Source organism: Pyrus communis, chromosome 3 (genome assembly GCF_963583255.1).
Source record: "Pyrus communis chromosome 3, drPyrComm1.1, whole genome shotgun sequence".
NCBI classification, from domain to species: Eukaryota; Viridiplantae; Streptophyta; class Magnoliopsida; order Rosales; family Rosaceae; genus Pyrus; species Pyrus communis.
In genome coordinates, this window is record NC_084805.1 from 28596828 (window position 1) to 28616980 (window position 20153).

Below are 20153 nucleotides of genomic sequence, written 5' to 3' on the forward strand. Positions count from 1 at the left end.
GGGTTTTATAGGGCTGTGTTGAGTGACACTACAACTCACTCAAAACTTATCATTTGTATAAATACGTTTTTGGGGATTTGGGTTATGGAACAAAAGGGTGTTGGACCTGGGCAACGAGGACAAAACAGGCTTTTCAACACAAGCTTAAGCAAACACACGTTATTTTCAGTAAGATTAGTATGTAGCACATAGCACTGATGTAAATCCCCCACACTCAACAAAACAGATGCAATCATTTAATTGAGTGATATTCTAATCTATTCTACTCAATCATTTAGCTAACTAGTCTTGTTAGATATTTTGGGCTAAGATGATAGGTTCAACGCTTCTTTGGATATGAGTCACGGTGAGTTAGAATTCTCATTTATTTAATTATGGGGAGGATTCGTAGCACTACTTTTTTACACAATTTTGACATGCATTTTTGTAGAGCCAACTCTGTAATGGATTTCAACTATCCGAATTGTCTATGTTTTAGAATGTCATTCATAGATTATTTTTGCAAAAAATTAGACAAATTCAAAACTGTTAAGACATTCATTTGTAATAAAGGAAATAGACAAATATGTTTTACAAAGAAACACTAAATTTAATTCAATGGTCAAGGTTTTGGGTTTCAGTATTTTTGGCAGACATGATTTTTAAGGTAAGATCTAAAAAATAGACGGTTATGGGATTATCATACTGTAGCTAGCAGGTGCAACAAACAACACAAGGATACAACAATAAATTAAAACATAAATATTCTAGTTCTAGTTCTATTACTGATGATTGCTGTTCGATGCTTCTTCTTGCTTTGAGCCTCCCTTTACCCACACACCCTCATTGTCGCATGGCATGGAACTGAGTTTAGGACACTCGAATATCTCCAAGTAATTCAACTCTGGAAACAATTCTTGCAGTCTCGGCCAACTCATCTGCAATCTTTCCAAGAACTTCAAGCGTAAAACTTTGACGTTCCATTGGCATTGATTTCCGTGACACAAATCTGAGAGTCTTCCCCCTCTGATATGGAGCTTCTTTAGTTTGTCTAATTCCCATTGCATCAACCAATCAGGAATCTTAGAATAAGGGAAGTAATGGAGGTTAAGTTTCTCCAAAAGAACACGAAGCGATGGAGAGTCTGAAGCCTTTGATGGAGAAACTGGCGGCGTTGATGAAAATGATGATTTTCTTGATTTTAATTTTGAGAGGTTGGAAAGCTTGTTGGTTAGTCTCCTCCGGAGTGGTGGGCGTTTTATGTGGTCATAAAGTCTTGACCATGATATGGATAAAGACCGGAGCTTTTTAAAATCTGCCAAAGAAATCAGCTCTCTTTCCACATCGTCGGACATTTTGTTTATGTCAACATGGATACTCAACTTTCTTAGATGTTGCAAGCTTGACAAATCAGCTAGCTTACAGGGCTGGCGTCCACCTCCTGCAGGCCTTGGCTCATCGATCACGAACCCTTTAAGCACTTGGAGATTTGAGAGCAAAGCAAGTCCCTTCGGCATGTGGCTCATCAAGTAGCACTCGTACATATCTAAGTGTGTCAGGTTCTTGAGTGAGCCTATCCCTCGAGGAATTTTCTCCAAATCAAGACAGCCGTTGAGGTTCAGGATCCTCAGATTGCTGAGTTTGCAGACTGCAGCCGGAAGCTCAGTAATTCCAGAGACTCCTCGAAGACTCAAGTACCGGAGATGTCTCATATTCTTCAACCCTTTTAAGAAGTCACTGTCCTCTACCTGAATCAGATGTTCGGCAGAGCTCTGCCATCTTCCAAGCTGCAACACTCTGACGTTTTTCATCTTCGAGAACCAGTCTGGTCTGAACTCAAGATCAGGCTCATTGACATTGATCATACTTCGAACATTCTCCTGTTTTAAATGGAATGGCAATTCGAGTATAGAAGAACCTTCGTCGGTTTTTACCAGGCATGCCCTCCTAGAGCAAGTAAAGTCTTCGGTAGGATTTCCATCCGCATCGAAATTGAAGAAAAGATCTCTCTTTGCAAGCACGATCACGGCATAACGAGTAGCAGGGTCCATAGTGCAGCTGTCAGCACTTGGTCTGCGCTTTTTGTATTCCGGCTTGATGAGACCTTTTTCTGTAAATTCCTTGAAGAATTCATTTGCCGTCTCCTCAGCAGTCTTGCCTTCTGCTCCCGAAGTGTCTATAAACCCCTCACCAACCCACCAATGGACTAAAACTTTCTTCTTTATGACAGCATTTTCAGGGAAAACTGAGAAGCAGAGGAAGCACCCCTTCTGCGGGTCACGTAGACGGTCATAGGCTTCCTCAGTGTCTTTGAAAGCTGAACTCCCTTCCGTCATGTTTTGCAAGTTCAAATCTTGCAGTTCTGCCAAGGAATGATGAAGGTTGAATTCCGCACGCGTCATGGAAAGTCTGAAGCTCTCAGAATCAAAGTTCACTGAAGGTAATTGAAGAGACTCCTTTAAACTGGAGATAATTTTGACAACTTTGTCAAGCTTGTTGTGAAGAAAATTTGTTTTGGTGCTGTTTTCAAGTGTCTCCGTTCTTTCTTTGAAGGCATCATCTAAGCTTTGAAGAACTAATTCTCTGATAGCATCGTTGACAAGATCTTCCCATTGCTTCAGTCTGCTACACGCCTTTCCGATGTAAATGAGATCACTCTGGACACTCTGGATTTTCTGAAGTGTTTGCAGATAACGAGAGGAGTCGTCTTCTTCACTGTTGGTGCTGCTGCTGCTTTTGTGTTTTTCATCATATTCAGTTAGAAACTGTTTATCTTTAGATATATGATAATGAAAATCCGGCATGATAACTTCATTGAAAATTTGGAATGGGGTGACCTGCCCGGATTTCACGTACGAAAGAAGGTCTAGAGACACATAAGGTGACTGGAATGAAGTGGTGAAAAGCTCTCGTGTGGACATGGCGGATGATAACGTATAATCAAAGAAGGAACTAAAAACACGATTAGAGAAAGAACGAGTGGGACTTGTTCATCGAAAAAAGATGAGCTCAAAGAGTTTTGTAAGTGGTCACAATGCCCGTCTGGTCTGTTGAACGTTCTTCACATCACACCGGTAGGGACCAATTTCCCGAATGATTATTAGTAAACTTTGGCATGCTGTATCAAAGACTTGTCAAAGACCTTGACCAGGTCTCCCTCCACGCGTTAGGTGTGAGTTTTCAAAGCCAATTAAAACCAAATTGATGAGTAATGCATGCAAAAAGGGAGTAGTTGTAAGGGAAAATTGACTTGCGGATCGTCGAAATATTAGAGACACAGGTCGCGATATTGTCCCCAACTTGGCAATTACTTCCTACACAATCTGTCAGATACGAGATTTTACCGTAAAAGGCTTCAAAGCTAGTTGAAGTGGAATTAGGATATTTAGACTCTTCTTTCCTTCTTTCTTTCTCTGGCCGATGTGGGATTTCAACTCGGATATGCTGTGAACTTGCAGCATATGATTACTTTTCTGTAGTTTTAATAAGAAATTGCAACAATTAGCATACATATTTCATGGAATTTCAATAAGAAATACCACTTGTAGTTTTAATCGGAGTGAAGAAGCAAATGATCTACTGAACTTGGAATTTCATCTAAACTGAATCAACGCAAAATGTTCATTTGATTTCAAACAGATCGCCATACCAATAAAATAAAATGTAATAAAGTCACACAACATATTTCATTACAAGCATCCCCCACCCAATTGCCTAAAGAAATAAAAGATAAAGAAGCTTGGATGGATGATTTCACTTGGTTGGCACCATTTTTTCAGCATGGTTTTCGAGCTCATAGAATTGTGTTCCCAAGCCGAGATGATACATCAGTAGCCAAGTGAAAGTCAGAAGTTCTCCACCCCTACTTGGTTGCTGAGCATGTACAATTGGTCTACATTTGATGGAGGCATAGGACAGCAATTCCATCCAGACTCGGCTCATTAGCTTCCACGGGTCTCGTCCCAACTTTTCAAGTTCTCCTAGCTCTCCTGCTAGGAAACATGCATCAAACAACACAGATTTGCTTTTACTTCCCTTCACAGCAGCTGATCTGAATTTGGCCTTCACACCAGTGATCTCGGCGCAGGCTTTTCGATGATCAGATATTGAGTGCTTGGAAAAGAATCTCTTTGCCTCTGCACAAGTGTCCTGAAAGACTATATGCCAATTCCCCAAGAATGGGGCCATCATCTTGTGCTGCATCACCAGAAGATAAAACATATAATCCGAAAGTATTTTGCAGATTTTTTGCCTTTCGTCAGCATCTTCCAAGATTTTTGCAAAGTAGAGTTCTGTTGCAATGTGCCACAGAAGAACACTTTCTGCATACTGATATTCCCCTACACTCCATTTGAATTTCACGTAGTCTGAAGTCAGCAGGAGAGCCCAGTCACCTCTTTGTGAGCATGCCTCCATGGCGGTTCTTTTGTTGTTTGCTTCCAAAGATTTTAACCTCAGCTGCTTGAACATGAAGCCCTTGAGCTCATCCGTGAATTTCTCAGAGGAAGAAAAGAGAGAAACTTTTATTTTGTCTAGGATTCCTCTAACACCCACATAACCACCAATAGTGAACACCCATTCTGGACGCTCATCCAGGCAATTCCTTATCATATTATACTGGGACACCGATCCAGACCACCTTCGTCTTTTCAATATCCATGAAGGGATATAACGTTGGCTCCAGATGTTTCTTAAGGCAATGATGGTCCAGTCAGAGAAAATGAGCTTCAACAACACAGATAGTATGTCGAGGACTATGGCTGCGCCAAGCAATACAAAAGTAAGAACAATGTCAAACTTACCAAACTCATGTTTCTCAAACTCATCTTTTTCAACTAAAATGAACAAAATCAAGGCACCGATGGTTGAACAGAAGGTGAACAAGCGGAGCAGGTAGCCGATTTTGTGTCGCGCCACAACTGCCTTGGTATGGAGAACCTCATACATGAAGCTGAGCTCGTACTCTATCAGTTGAAAAGCACTGATGGGTGTTCTTTTGAGAAAAAAATCTCGACTGCGCTCTCGATCTTTGGAGCTCAGAAGGAACCCAACAATGAGTCCTTTGAAGCTTTCGAAGAAGTGATATGATTCCCGCAATAACTGCATGTCATTTAAAGATTCTTGAGTAACTCCGTCAACTGTAAATTTGGGGTTTTTCTTATGATTGATCCCTTTCACAGTGTGCAATGGCCTTGTTGGCGGCATCTCTACTTTGACTGACCTCATTGTAGAATATATGTCGACGGCCTCTTCATAGTCAGGACCAGGTTCTGGCTTTGGCAATACAGTCTCTCCGAAATGGTCCAAGCTTGCAAGATACAGACAGCATGTTCTCTCCCCAAACTTGACAGTTCCAGCAACAAATACTAGGATCGTCGGGATCCAAAGCCTGTTTTCGACAAGTGTCATATAGAAACTATACGCAGCAGCCAGGACTTGTAGGATGAGTTGAATCAAGTGCCTGAGCCAGAACTCATTGTCCTCCAGAGCAAAAGAAGTAATGGTATCAGGGCCACCAAGATGCACCAAAAGAAACGAAGCCCACAATGCTAAAAGGTCTTCATTATTTCTAGAGCCACAAATCTCAGTCTGGCTTTTGGCGATGATCCCAATGGAAACAGCAGCAACCCAGTCGGAGAGCAAGTACGCCGACCAGATCAACCCTAGGAGCAACTTGCTTCTACATTGTTGCCTGAAAGGCGCAGAAAGCGTTAGGAAAACTTGAACAGCAAGGCTCAAGAGAATGCAGCCCCTCAGATTCCATACATCCCATATATTCATCAGCTCTTTGGGTATAGGTAGCTGCATAGTTCTCACCATATTTCCTCCTGTAATTAATCTCCTCCAAGTGCACAAAACTGGAAGCAGTGTGTGATAAGAAAGAAAGCTTTGTCGTCTTTCTTGAGTGCGCGAAAGCTTTGTCGTCCTTCTCGAGTGCGCGACTCTCTCTAGATTGACTTTAAAGAAACTTTTGGTCACAATCATATGATGGTGGAAACCAATTATATTTTAATACCAACTTGGATATTCTATTCAACTTCCGACCTTTTGAGCTGCACCTACTGCGAAGCTGGGTTCAGCTTCAGGAGATTGTGGATTCAGATACTTCAACCATGCATGCATGTACTCTAGTCTTTTGAACAATCTCATCTTTTACCAGGAAGCACGTGAGACGACTGACTCAAAGCATGATTTGGGACCACATTAGAAGCCGCCCCTTAAAATTTGAAGTTTTTGGTGTGCCAGGAAGTGGTTGAAATATTTTTTTTTTTCTTTCCAAATACCCAACTATTTGTATTATGACACTTAATATACTAGAAAAATATTTCTGGCACACTAAAAAAATCTCTCCTGGCTAACCCCATAACAAGTTAATGGGAGCTTTCTACTCCTCGGAGTAGAAGCCCCCTTGCTTCAAGACATGTGTCAACACCACGACATCGATCAACAACGTAAGATGTTAAGTCTGATAGGATGTTGTGTATTATGCCAAATCAGCATGATTGTAGTGATGTGTTGGCATTGGTTGTTAGGAGGTTGTTAGGGAGTGACATAGAGAGGAAGCTACCTCGTTACTATATAGGAAAATATTAAAAGTAAAGTTGTTGCTATAATTGTTGGTATTGTAATAAGAAATACATCTATTGATTTTCAAAGGTTGAATTGTATTTCACTCATATGATTACGCCACAACCGGCGGCTTAGGGAAGCTAAATAACAACTCCTTGAATTAAGGGAGTTGACAACTTAGATTAGGAAGTTGACAACAAACTAATCATAAGGGAACCGGACTCTTAACCACCTAGGGAACAATCAATACCCATGAGAAACATAGGTGATTAGTTGACCAATCCCCTTATTATCCAGTTAATACCGAAACCTTCCCAAATATTCAAAGAACCCTAATAACCATGCAGGAAACCCTAATATCCATTAGGCAACTTCCAATAACATCCTTAACTGTTACATTGAGTAAGAAGCAGAGCGTGAGTTGTATCAGTCATTACGTAGTAGAACTCCCAAAAGCTTGTCGAGTAAGATGCTAGTTCGAAACAATTGGAGATTAGGCTAGGCAAAATAGAAGAATCGAGGCCTTATAACTTCTTGTTGAAGTTGGATTCGCCAAAAGGGCGTCGACTGTGAAAGACAGCAGAGATCTGCTGGAAGGATGGCGGAGGACAATGAGAAGAGGGAATGGTATTTTGGGAAGAAAATTTGAATGGTTTTTTGGGAAGAAAATTTGATTGCGGATGGAGCCTTCTCACCTAAATCCAAATACCAGCTCCATTTCAGTAATCCAATTTCGGGTAATTCCGGGATTCGATTCCTGATATTAGGTGGACCTCCCCCATTTTCTAATTCCCCATATGTTAGTAAACGCTGAAATGCTTTGGAAGACGTGCATTTCCGTTTCTCCCAACTCCTACCTCGCTTAGTAAACACGCCATTATTCTTCAGAGCAACAGCAGTCCAAATAGAGAATATAAGCATGAAAGCGGCTATTAAATCCAGGCTTATGGCACAGCAGAGCAAGATATAGGTAATCAAGACATCTTCCTAGTTGAAACTTGAAACCCTGCTTGTGCATGTCAAATATTAAGAAAACCGAAAGCAGATGTCTCATGAGAAGAAAAAAAAATGATGTACTCAAATGAGATCACCGATACTTCGTTCAGTTTATTTGGGTTCAGTATAAACAGATGTCTCATGAGAAAAAGGTTAAATTCTACTAGGTTTACTTTCCGACAATGAGTTTTGCTCTAGCATGGCCCTCGTTTATTTGGAACTGCTCCCCTATGCCGAAATGAGCCATCAGTAACCAAACAAGAGTGACAAGCACTCCTCCTTTACTCGGCAGTTGTGCAGATCGTTCGCTCTGCAATGGCCTGCAGTATACGAGAGCAATTCCACCCGTACTTCACTCATCAGATCCCATTTCTTATCTTTCATCTTCATCAACCCTCTGGCCAAGATGCACGCATCAAACAACATGGATTTACTTATATCTCCTTTGACAGCAGCAGGCTTAACTTCGGATCCCCATTTGCAGGAAACGTCGGAAAACACAAGGAACGAAGACTGTTGGTATAGAGAAGCATAAAATCCCTGAAAGCCATGCTTTTGCTTTCAGTAAAATAGCTCGCTTTGTTTTGAAAATGCAAGTCATTTTTTGGGAATGGTGGGGTTCCAGTGATGATCTCAGAGAAGAGAAGGCTCAAGTTTCCGTCGGAATCTGCAGACATTTTTTGTGAAAACTGTTAGTGGGTGTTTTGATTTCAGTTTCAGACTCTCAACTGTCATCAATCCAACGGCAGCGGGGAGGATACTGACTGTGTTTGCTCAAGATAATCTATAATATAGATAGAAAAAGCAACATGACAACAAAGCTTTCATAGCTCAGTTGGTTAGAGCACCCGTTTAGTAAGCGGGAGGTCTTGAGTTCAACTCTCAATGAAAGCAAGATACATTTTCTTTTTCATTTTTTAGTGGGCTTTCGATTTTGGGCTTCATTTTTTTATTGGGCTTTGTTTTTCGGCTTAATGTTGTAACCTGCCCCAACCTTTTTGTTTTTGTTCTTGTTTCGCATGTCTGATGGTCCCTCTGGAAGATTTTAACATCAAGTATCTGTTTCCCGTGTCCAGCAGCCGTCCATGCTTTCATAGCTCAGTTGGTTAGAGGCTTAGAGCACCCGTTTAGTAAGCGGGAGGTCTTGAGTTCAACTCTCAATGAAAGAAAATTTCAATGTTTTTTGCTCTTTCTTTTATGTCTTGCTGCTTGCTGGGCTACATTAAAGCAAACTGAAGTTTGTAATGTGTCTCATGTTAACAATATTCTAATTAATCTAATCTAAACTACGAAAAGGTGGATTTGAACTTGGCGATGATTTAACTTTTACTCATACATATGCATGACAATTAATATAGTCAGAGCAGAAGAACAAATAGTTGACGGCTGTACTTAAACATCCAAATACACAAGACATTACGATTTCCGCTAATTCAAAGTTCAAACACTTTTAATTAATCTAACTCATCCTGTTTTATCGATTAAACTGACCCAGTAATCACTGGTGACATGATTAATGTAGGAATCACATGGAAATATAGGCTCTTGCTGCCACACCTGAGAATCCAAACTTTGAAGCTCACCCAATGTGACATCAGATGCACAAACACTTTGCTCTGCAATCTGGCCTTTTCGATCGTCGACTTCCCAAACGGGAAAGAATACGCTCGATGAAGCTGAACAAGTTGCCTCCAACTTTGATGATGCTACCTTCGTAGCTTCATCAACAAGAAAGAGTTGTCCAGCTTCAGATAACTTGTTCTTGCTGGTTTCTTTGTCACCGGACCCTTTTGCTTCTTCGTGTACTGATTCAATCGCCGCCTTGAAGCGTTTTTTCATGTGGGTGTGCCAGTAATTCTTAATCTCATTGTCCGTTCTTCCGGGAAGCCTTGCAGCAATAGCAGACCATCTAGGAAGATAATAAACAAAAAATCTTTTAGGAAACTCGTCAGTTTCTTATGAAGCTGCAGAAGTTGCTTATAAACGATGAATTATGCTTAAGGCCCGTTTGATAACCATTATGTTTTCTTTCGTGTTGGTTAGATTTAAGTCCTTACCGGTTTCCTATTGCTTGATGCAACTCAAGTATGGTTTCCTCTTCGTCTTTGCTGAAGTTCCCACGCTTAATATCTGGCCTTAAGTAATTCACCCAACGAAGTCTACAACTCTTCCCGGACCTGGCCAGACCTAAAACAAATGTAGAAGAAGAAAAGTCAGTTCGTTAAAAACGATTGTGGTTGTCTGAAAGCGCTTTGTACCCTTCTAAAAGCAATTCCAAACGAGCGAGTACCCAAATGATCAATGAAAATTTTGCTCAATTACGCATAAATATAGATAGAAATATCAAGAAACTTCAAATTTGCTTCCTACCAGCTGGTTTAGGCATCTGACTCCAATTCCAAATTCCATATCTTTGAATGTAAGCTACCAACTTGTGATCCTCCTCAGGACTCCATGGACCTTTCTTCACAGCTACCGTCTTCTCACACCGCTGAGTCCTTTTCGCCATCTTCTATCTCCGATTCAGTGAGTTCTCTGCCGCCTCCGTACCCGTATATGTCTACGTACCCAATGTGCTTACGGTGTAGCACCGGGCAGACTGTTAGCGAGTGTGGATCATCTTAGGACAACAAAGTATGGCAAAGATCGAGGGGAAGAGGTATGCATAAAAGTATTTATGTAATCAATGTATCCTATCGGTTAATTTGATGTAAACAATACAAATAACAAAGTCAATCATGTCATGATGATGTTGATCACACACAATAAGTCGTACATGTAAAAGGACGAGTATATATAATTCAACACTCCTTAGCTTACTTTTCGTAAGAATCATGTTTACTCCATATTACAGTTTGACACGTCTGCAAAAATAACTCATTAAGAACGTCCTAATTTTTTTATAAGACGATATTTTCAAATACTCTAATGTACGATAAAGTGGATTCAAACTTGAAAGTAATAGAGTAGACGCATTGTCTTGGTTAATTGACGTAACCATGTTCCAAAGAATACCATCACCCTTACAGTTTTTTGAAGACCATGTAATATTTGAGTTTAGTTTTTAAGATGGAATAGTGGTCAAAATTGTTGAGCTTTAAATTGCTTCAAGCATCTTTACATTCACATTTTGTACAAGATGATAACACAGTCCGTCAAGTTTGAACTTCATATGTGAGTCCGATGAAAGGGATTGAGATCCTTTTCGGATCTCACATTTCAAAACTCGCAGATCGAACAATTCAAAGCGTTCAATTTAAATTATGCGGTCTTTATTAGCCAAGTTCATTGGCCAACCTGAGAAACAATCTCTCTCCAACGTTTGGGTATCTCTCTGTCTCTTGAATGCCCCAGATTGTGCAATTCGTAGGTTACAGAGAGAATCTCAATCCTAATTAAAACACTAGGATTTTGATTACTACTTGCAAATAATCAACGTTAATACTATTTTAGTCTTACTAATATTATATAATACATTCTCTGCATCCAAATTGTGTATAAGCTTGAGATCAAGAGGACGATCTGTCATGATTCATGATGCTGCTGGCTTAAATCAAATTAGGATTAATTAATCATTTGAGTAAGACTTTAGTGGCCATTGATTGATGACTAATTTCAACTTATTTGGATTGTGTATCACATGCTGCTATTGTTATGATTTTTTCTCAATGTCCTTGATTAATTAGTCATGTGATTATGCAGTATGGAGGACTAAGAGCATTCATGCACTCGATATCCCGAGTTCAATTTTCCTCTCCTCCACTCAATATCTCGAGTTCATTTTTTTCTTTCCTTCAATATCGCTTTATTGGGAAAAATTAGCATCCACCATCAACTTGCATGCCATTTCTACCTTTTTATAGTTACATACGCCTTCAATAGAACCGTCAATTTTTTGGGTTTCCTTATATTTCAACAATTAGAACCGTCAAATTTTTCGTTATTTGAAACATCTTTTTGAGTCTGCTCCAAGTTATATTTCAATGATTAGAACCGTCAATTTTCAAGTCCTCCATTTTGATATCACAATCACATCTTTAGTAAATAAAAGTGGTTCAATTTGGAACAAGCATAAATGTAATAAACAACATTACAAGAAGCAAATCTAGAGAATGGGGATCAATCTAAGAAACCCCAGCACATGTATGTACAATTACATGTTTACCATTATCCACCTGGATCAATGAAATCTTCTTCATAACGTAATTTTACACCTTCCGCAGCTGAAAACACAGCAATTACAAGGTGGAGCAGGAATTTCTAGCAGCTCTACTTCACGATGGCGACCGCAGCACTCATGAATGTTAAACGTTTGCCTTCCCGATGGCAAGACATAACAATCCTTCTCGCGGAAGAAATCAAATGGAAAGTCCGATTTCCAATCATAGCTGTGGCCACTTTCTGGAACGGCAAATGCCCAGCTTATTAAACTCGTGGATATTCACAAGAATCTGTACTTGTCTACAAGCTGCAGGGGTCAGGGGATTTGATTGAGACAATCGGTGGCGGTTGTAGCTCAAAGAACGATTTTGCACCTTCTCCAAGGCTACCTATGTATATCGTATCACCCCGACCATGCCAGGTGCCATCTTGGACATTGTTCATCTCCAATGTTCTGGATTCCTGCTCACATTGTAAGAATACTATCAATAAGTTTCCGGAAATAAGAAGCTTAATCAAGGATTAAACCATATGTTTAGTTTTAACTTTTAACAACTGTTTTGTAGGCATAGGATCTGGAAAGATGACCTGACATAATGCACAGCATGGGCAGATGAGATGGTAGATGCAATCATCCAAGGAACTATCACTACCCTGAAAATAACAGCATTGCCCGCAACAATGTTAGCGTAATTCATGTAGAACCATGAAAGAAAACGAATATGAGGCATGAATTAGAAAAACCATAGATTCATGAAACAACTCATTAAAATTGAAATGATGGATCACATAGCAGTAACAGCACCATCTCCACGAGAAGGGAATAGCAAACCGTCTACCGTACCAAACCTACATTTTCTGTATTTTTCTACACCTAATGTAGTTTTCTTCCTTGAATAACCATTTGCGTTATAAGACTTTAACATTGTTAATTGGAATTAGCAAGAGATAGCAATCAGGCAAATACTAATATTAGAAACAAAAGAGAAACACCAGTTCAGGTAACAACATATATTAACGGTTGGCAAGAAACCGGATACAACGATAGACAAAGAGAGAAGGCTTACCCTGATGTTAAATTTCTTCTTTATCTGTGTTCGGAAGTATCCCAAATATGTTCCTAGTGAAATGGTGAAGGCAACCGCCAAATATAGAAAGCAGTGCTTCTTGGTGACAATGAAGGCAATGCAGTTGAGAAGGACAAGAACAACAAGAATCAAATGAAGAGCTCCCTGCGAAATAATATACCGAAACTCAGAATCTACCTAAAACAACCTTATTTACCCAAAAAATCCAAATCTTCGAATCAAAACGAGCTGAACACGGGTTGTTCAATAGTTTTCAATCTAAAACATCCTCAAATTCTCCTTTCCACAGATAACATAAAAAAAGCAATCACAAAAGGGATAGAATTACAAACCTGTAACGAACAAGGACCGAAACCAGCTCGTCTCATGTTCTTCCCAAATCTATAGCATGGGCAACTGCAAACATCAAAATACATTGCAAAGATTAGTCAACAAGTAGTCAAACTAAACAAGCAATTCAAATTCTCAACAACAAAAAAACAAAAAAAAAAAAAAAAAAAGGAAAAACGCATTGACCCAATTAATTTCTTGACTATTTTTGAATAATTCAACGACAGGCAGCAAATATGCATCTTCAGAAACAAAAAAGTCAAAAAAAGGGAGAGATTTTGGCTCCCCAGTTATTCGAATTTTGAACAATATAGAAACCAAAAACAAAAGGAATCGTCTTTATAGCAAAAATTAAAACTTTTTCTCCGGAAAACAAATTATGGGGAAATTTTCTGGGAATCCAAACAGGAAAAGAGGGAGAGAGGGGTACGGACCAAAGGGATTCGAGCGCAACACGACGGTCATCGAAGCAATCTAGGACTTCACCTTCCCACATCCTGAAGACGCCACCCAAGTCCCCTGCGTCTCCGCCTTCCTCTATGTCGGGGAAGCTCTGGAGCTTGGCCGCCAGCTTTCCATGGGTCTGCAGCGCCACCGTCGAGCAGAGCAGGTCGAAATCGACGACCGCCATTCCATTTCCCTCCAAAAGCCTCTCCTTTTCTTCCCCATCCGCCTCCTCCGCCGCCTTCTTCAGTAGCACCGTCTCTTGCTTCTCCAAATCCCCCATTTTCCAAACCCCAAAACCAGAAGCTGAAGCTCTAGGGTTTCCTTCCTCCTCGCTGCTCCTCCGCTTTCTCTCTCCTCTGCTCCTCCTCCTTTTATGCGTTTTCGCTTTTTGGTATTCAAAGAACGTGATTCTCAGATGCAATGACACGAAATTTATTTATTTAAATAGTAAAATATATAACATTTAAATTATCTTTTTTTGGGGTATTATTTTATTATTTATTTATAAATATGAACAAAGAAAAAATTTTTGCAACACATTTTTCAATTTGTTATATAAAGTAAAATATTAAGCAATTTATCATATTAACTTTTCGAAATCATTAATTTATCATTTTACTTTAATTCCGTTAAGTTTTTCATTCAAAATAAGTCATGTGACCTGTGTTCAAAGTTTTTGCTGTCATTTAAGATCTTTTTACAAGTTCTTTACTTTTCTTTAGTAAAACTCTTTTGTGTTTGAAGGTATTTATGCGGATTGTTGTGTTCGAGCAACATATATGCATCTACATCTCCATTTCTAACACCAAACCTTAACTGGTTTCTCATATTATAAAATTTGATTTCATGACCTGCTAAACTGAACACTCTAGAATTATTTTGACGAATGCAACTTAATAGAAGGAAATGAGATGTTAAAATGATAGAAATAACCCTGAACACAAGTCTCGCACATGACTTATTTTGGATGAAAAACTTAATAGAGTCAGCGTGAGAAGACAAATTGATGATTTCGAAAAGTGTGTATGACAAATTGCTTAAAATTTTAGTTTATATGACAAATTAAAAAATTAGTACAAGTTCATATGATATTTCAAAAAATTTCCCTATGAATAATGAGACAAATTATTCAATGTGTTGGTAACATGCCTCGATACACTAAGTACTAAGATACAAGCGGTTAATTTTTTTTTTTTTTTCCCTTCAAATATTCAACTATTTAAATTATAACATTTGATATACTGAATGATATTCCAGAGACATAAAAAATTATTTTCTGAGTAATGGGAGGTGGAGATGATAGTGACGATTGTCTGTTGGTGAGACGGGTGGGGGTTCTGTTGGCGCGTAAGGTAATAATTAGGCCACAATTTAGCAACGGTCTCCCTTTACTTATCGCAATCTTTCAATTGAGCCCAAAACTTTTAATTTGATTGTGAACCTCAATCATTTAAAACATGTCATTGACACATATTTTGTTATTTCTCAATTGAATAAGGATAAAAATAACTTTTAATTTAATAGAGAATTTGGACAGGGTTAAGATTGGGGTCAAAGTGGCATACTTTGAAGATTCGGAGCACAAAATCAGATTGAAACTCTTAAAAAAGTTAAAATAAGGTACTAAAAGATTATTCTTTTTCACATATATAAAAAAAAAATAAAAAAATAAAAAAAAAATAAAAGATCATTCGTGATTGCTCCTTAAGAAAAGGTTTTGCTAAGCATATTTTTTTCAGAGTAAAGCTAAAATTTTGGCTAAATTATATTTTACCCTTTCAGATTTGGGATCAATTTCAATTTCTTACAATATCTTTAAAATATTCACTTTCATACCTCACATATTATTTTATTTCAATGTCATACAATCGTTAAAAAATCTATTAAGTTAACTGTTAAATAATGGCGTGGCAAATATAAAGTCCACATTTGTGCTGACATAATTGTCATATTTGTGCCACATAGCTAAACACTTAATTAAAAAAAATTAAAATAATTAATTAAAGAAAAGTATTATAAAAAATAAAAAAAATAAAAAACCCAGAACCCTACTTCGACCTGGTTTGGTACTAAGGTGATTCTGAAAAAAGCTGCTATCAAAAAAAGCTGAGAGCTGTTTTTGTGTTTGGTAAACACTCAGCTTCAGTTTTTTTTCACAGTTTTGGGTAAAAAAAAAGCCAAAAACAAGAAGCTGCAAATATGGCAGGTGGCACAAATATGGCAGTCCTGTCAGTTCTTAAACATCAATAGATGGAAAATATAACAGATGTATTATATTGAAATAAAAGAGGTATGAAAGTGAAATGTTTTGAAGATATCATATGAGGTTGCACTCAAACTTGAAGGGCGTAATGTGTAATTTACCCTAAAATTTTCTATCATAAGTAATTTTAAAATCATTTTTGTCTGACGGGCTACAAAGCTCATTTCTTTTCTTCTTACTCCCGGCTTTTTCGGCGCATCCCATAATATACGGAAAAATCTACATTACTTCGGACTACCACCCGTGTATACGGTGACAATGTTGATATCGTATTCAGGCAATTAAATATACTTTAATAATATCCGAGATTCCAATTATTTTGAGTTTGTTACACGATAATACAATGTTATGATGCTCTAAAATAATATTAATTTAGGGATGTGTTACTTCTCCCACATATTTTTTGTTTTCGACCGTCGGATCGGATGAATTGAAAAAAATCAACATGCAGAAATTAACAAGGGTGTGTGAGACGCACATCCCTTAATTTAATGACAGAAAAAGAAACTTAATCATGCAAAGAAACGACAGCGGCCGAAGAAAATTGGGTTGCCGTTTAATTAAGTCGGCATTATTATAAAAACAAGGAGACGAGGCTGAATTATGGTTCAACATATTGGGTTAAGTCATTAGTGGGGATAATAATATTCTAATTAACAATCAATCTTACTTTATCAGAAAGACAAATTATATAATTAATATGGATTGAAACGATGGATAAGGAATAAGTCGAATGAGCGATAATGGCGGGTGACAAAAGAATCAACACGGGTTAGCCTCAAGTGCCCGTGAGTGCTCGTCGACAGAACCCGCGGAACCGTGAGCTGTATTTGCGGCAGTTCATGCATAATCCCTTATGACTTAACCATGTTTTTTTTTTAAAAAAAATAATTGGGGTTTATTAATTTAATGATTAATTAATTAACAGTCCTATGAATTGGACTATATTTATATGATGTGATATATATCTCGTGCGTGGGAACCGAATCAACCGATAGTGCTGGCTCATTGCTGTATGGATTTCGTTTTAGATAAGCACGAGCTTGTGAGCCATGTGGGCATCCTATTACAATATGCACATGATTATACGTCATATGTTATTATATAAAGAGATAAAAGTTCTTTATTTTTTTTTTCAAATGTCCTCCACTTGTATAACATTTAACGTATATGCCCGTATTCCAGCATAATGAAAAATCTCCCGTTTCTTTGGTTATTTACTATGTTAAACCGGAAAAAACTTTCCGCGCACAAGAACGTTTATGTAACAATTGCAAGTGTAAAAGCGTGTGATAAGTTTTTGAATACCGTCACAGTGAAAGTATACATGTTGCAGAATAAAACATGATCAAGCAATGCATAGGCACAATCAACTTAGACATACTGTCTACAAAATTATAAAGGCCACAACAAAGGAGAAGAATCTTTGGTGCAACTTGTCTTTTCTTATCTTGAGGATGAACTTAGTGTGTATTACCATCACCGAACGGTAAGAGATCGAGGTTAAGTCTTCGCGGCAGGCCTCACCAACCCTAATCCGGAACCGCTCCCCAAATGCTTAAAGTCTCTTGCTTCAAGATTATCATCGTGCCCTGCAAAGCCTGTTCCTCCTTTTGCCAAGTTCACCAAGTTCCTTTCTTTGCATCCCTTGCTGCAAACGAGGCAAACCTTATCTACAGCCACGAACCTATCAGCACATTTCTTACAAAAGACATGCCCGCATGAACTAAGGGCCACGAGCGACAGCGTGTTGGTCAAAGTAACCTTGCAGCTCGGACATATAAATGTCTTATCCAGAGATGATTTCTTCTTCTCGTTATTGTCTTCTGTGTAATACACAGTAAATAGGGACTTCAGCGTTAGTTTCTCATTTCCTTCCGGACAGACCGTGCTCGTAGAGGGAGCATCTACTTTAACAGGAGCTGCCGGTGTAGCAGAAGGCAGCCAAAAGGCTTTCATTGTCCGAAGAGCCTCCTCTTCATAAGAAGTGACCTTCACACTATTCGCCCCATGGAAACCAGTCTTATCTTGGCTCTGGTTTCTATCATTGTATTGTGGAATTGCACCGTGGTTTTGCTGATCAAAAGCCTCAAGCTCTCTAGCTTTCTGCTGCACAAGCCTATCTTCTTCCTCGTTCTTTTCTTGCTTCTGCTGAGCAGTATGTGCAGCCAGCTTTCTGCCAAGTGGAAGAAACACCTTAAGCACAAACCATATAAATGAAGGAATTTCTAGATATATACTACATCTTGGTGAAATTTTACTCAAGAGCTACTGAAAGGAAATAAAACCAAAAGGCATCAAGCTGGGCCAAACTCACATCTACCATAGGAAGCCTCGTGGAAACCAAAAAAGGTAAAGAACAGGCAACTACAAAGCTAACAACCAGCAGAAGGTTGCATTTGCTATAACCATGCTTAAATGCTTAAAATTAGTTTTACAGTCCCAAAATTGGCTCCGTTAAACAAATAACTGGATTGATAATCCACTTTCTCTTGAAGTCTCCCAAGGAATCACAAAACCAATAGACTCCAGGGAATTACAATCTATGAACCAGATTCCCCAGTATAAAGCAATCCCATTCAGTAATGAGAATATAAAACTATACTACTAACCGAGCATATAAATAAGAGCTATTTAAGGATTATGTTAGTCAAGAGGGGACAGGGTGTTGGGTTTCTAGTTCTACCCATGCATCCCGGGTTCGAAACTCCCCCTCCCCTAAATTGTTGTAATAGTTTCGAACTCTCCCCCTTCCACAAATAGTAAACTTAAAAACAAAATAAAAACAGTTGAGGGAATCTCGAGGAACCAAAACTATAGATCCTGCATTTTCACCATTTCAATTAAATTGACATAGATCGTATTTCTCTGAACCTCTTTAATCCCTTTGAAGAAAACCCGTTGAAGTAGTAAACAAGAGTAACAAAAACATCACATTCTGATGTAACAACAAAACAGACTCCAGCATATTAGGAAAAACTTTCTTCACCTAAAAATATGGACTAGAGAGACATACCACACGGCAGGGCAGAATGTAATTCAAATGAGATACCCTATGGCAACCTCCAAGACAGGTCCTATAACTTATGCCTTAACAAAGCAAGCTTGTTTCTGAAGGGATTCAATGCCAATGAAAAAACAAATACAGATAGCGCTGAACTTATGATCCCCAAGCAAAATCCCACTTTCGAAATTTGCGATTCAATGCAGTACGGGGGTTCTCTATGCACTTCAAGTTGGTTTATTTCACAACCAAGTACCTTCCACTTTGTTAAAGCTGAAATCTTTTGGTTTCGGGTACCCCTAACAATCATATCATCTAGAAAACTAAATCTCCAACTCCAAATCTCTTAGTCACTTCAAAATCTCAATCCAACAGAAAAACCCAGCAATTCAACACATCAAAAGTCAAATTCACAGAAGAAAAAAAAGACACCAAATTGGACTGGACAACTAACAATCAAAATTGCGCAAAAACGGAGAGTTCGAAAAAGAGGGAGAAGCGGCATACATACCTATGGATATCCTTCTTCTGAGAAAGCAAGCACTCGAGAATGCATTCCTTGCAAAAGACGTGCCCTTTCTGGCAGCACATGGGGTCGATGAAGGGTTTCAGGCAGAGGCAGCAGGCGTCGAAGGGCTTGATGGAGTCCCTGCCCAACCGCTCCCTCTGGGTTCCATAGCCGAGCTTCTTCTTCTCGTCGTAGGTGAAGAAAGCGAGGTCGTTGTTGTTCTTCGAGTGCCTCTGCGGCATCTTTTCTCAGCGGATGATTGGGAATTTGGATTAAAATCCAACTCTTCTGATCGTGGATTTTGGGAGTTTCGATTTGGGAATTTGGGGAGGGAGATGCAAAAGCAGCCCTAATCAATTTGGGGGAACACTATTTGGAGTTTTATTAGCACCGCCATTTGAAACGACATGTCGCGCACGTTAGCGTAGCTCAAATTGTTATTTAAATATTTGTCTTTTTAGGTAAAATAGTTTCTGAATTCGACATAACTTTTCACTTTAATTTTTGTGATTTAAAATAGTTATTGAGTTTAATATAAATTATTTTTGTCTTTTCGTAAAAAAATAAAAAAAGATTTTTTTGTAAATATTTTTCATTAAATAAGAATAAAATAATAAAAATACATTTAATTTTGATCATTATGATCGATTGATGGTGGACAAACTTAATGACTATTTTTTTATTTTGAATCTTAAACATCAAAATGACGAGTTATGTCAATCTTATCGATTATTGTTTAAAAAAACCTTGTTATTTTAAAGAAAAAAAATGTAAAATTCAATAAATAAATCCCAAAAAAAAAGGATA

The 20153-nt window shown here is 38.4% G+C and overlaps 5 protein-coding genes and 1 non-coding gene across 6 annotated transcripts; 1 reads left to right on the forward strand and 5 right to left on the reverse strand.

Moving 5' to 3' along the window:
- Positions 1 to 761: 761 nt before the first annotated feature.
- On the reverse strand, positions 762 to 2900 carry LOC137728578 (disease resistance RPP13-like protein 4). Its single transcript, XM_068467326.1, has one exon. The coding sequence runs from the start codon at positions 2898 to 2900 to the stop codon at positions 762 to 764; it is 2139 nt and encodes a 712-aa protein (XP_068323427.1).
- An 832-nt stretch (positions 2901 to 3732) lies between these two features.
- On the reverse strand, positions 3733 to 5799 carry LOC137728579 (uncharacterized). Its single transcript, XM_068467327.1, has one exon. The coding sequence runs from the start codon at positions 5797 to 5799 to the stop codon at positions 3733 to 3735; it is 2067 nt and encodes a 688-aa protein (XP_068323428.1).
- A 2566-nt stretch (positions 5800 to 8365) lies between these two features.
- TRNAT-AGU (transfer RNA threonine (anticodon AGU)) lies at positions 8366 to 8439 on the forward strand. Its single transcript has one exon. It is a non-coding gene; the product is annotated as a tRNA-Thr (tRNA).
- A 570-nt stretch (positions 8440 to 9009) lies between these two features.
- Positions 9010 to 10167, reverse strand: LOC137727389 (transcription factor MYB4-like). Its single transcript, XM_068466258.1, has 3 exons — positions 9916 to 10167; positions 9603 to 9732; positions 9010 to 9454 (listed from the first exon to the last, which is right to left on the reverse strand). The coding sequence occupies exons 1-3, from the start codon at positions 10052 to 10054 to the stop codon at positions 9010 to 9012; spliced, it is 714 nt and encodes a 237-aa protein (XP_068322359.1). The 5' UTR covers positions 10055 to 10167.
- Positions 10168 to 11568: 1401 nt separating this feature from the next.
- Positions 11569 to 13963, reverse strand: LOC137729702 (protein PLANT CADMIUM RESISTANCE 12-like). The gene is made up of 5 exons (XM_068468710.1): positions 13559 to 13963; positions 13127 to 13190; positions 12774 to 12938; positions 12295 to 12360; positions 11569 to 12168 (listed from the first exon to the last, which is right to left on the reverse strand). Exons 1-5 carry the CDS (start codon positions 13849 to 13851, stop codon positions 12007 to 12009), a joined length of 750 nt encoding a protein of 249 aa, XP_068324811.1. The 5' UTR covers positions 13852 to 13963; the 3' UTR covers positions 11569 to 12006.
- Positions 13964 to 17112: 3149 nt separating this feature from the next.
- On the reverse strand, positions 17113 to 19702 carry LOC137728872 (E3 ubiquitin-protein ligase CSU1-like). Its single transcript, XM_068467661.1, has 2 exons — positions 19350 to 19702; positions 17113 to 18010 (listed from the first exon to the last, which is right to left on the reverse strand). Exons 1-2 carry the CDS (start codon positions 19586 to 19588, stop codon positions 17338 to 17340), a joined length of 912 nt encoding a protein of 303 aa, XP_068323762.1. The 5' UTR covers positions 19589 to 19702; the 3' UTR covers positions 17113 to 17337.
- Between the last annotated feature and the right edge of the window lie 451 nt (positions 19703 to 20153).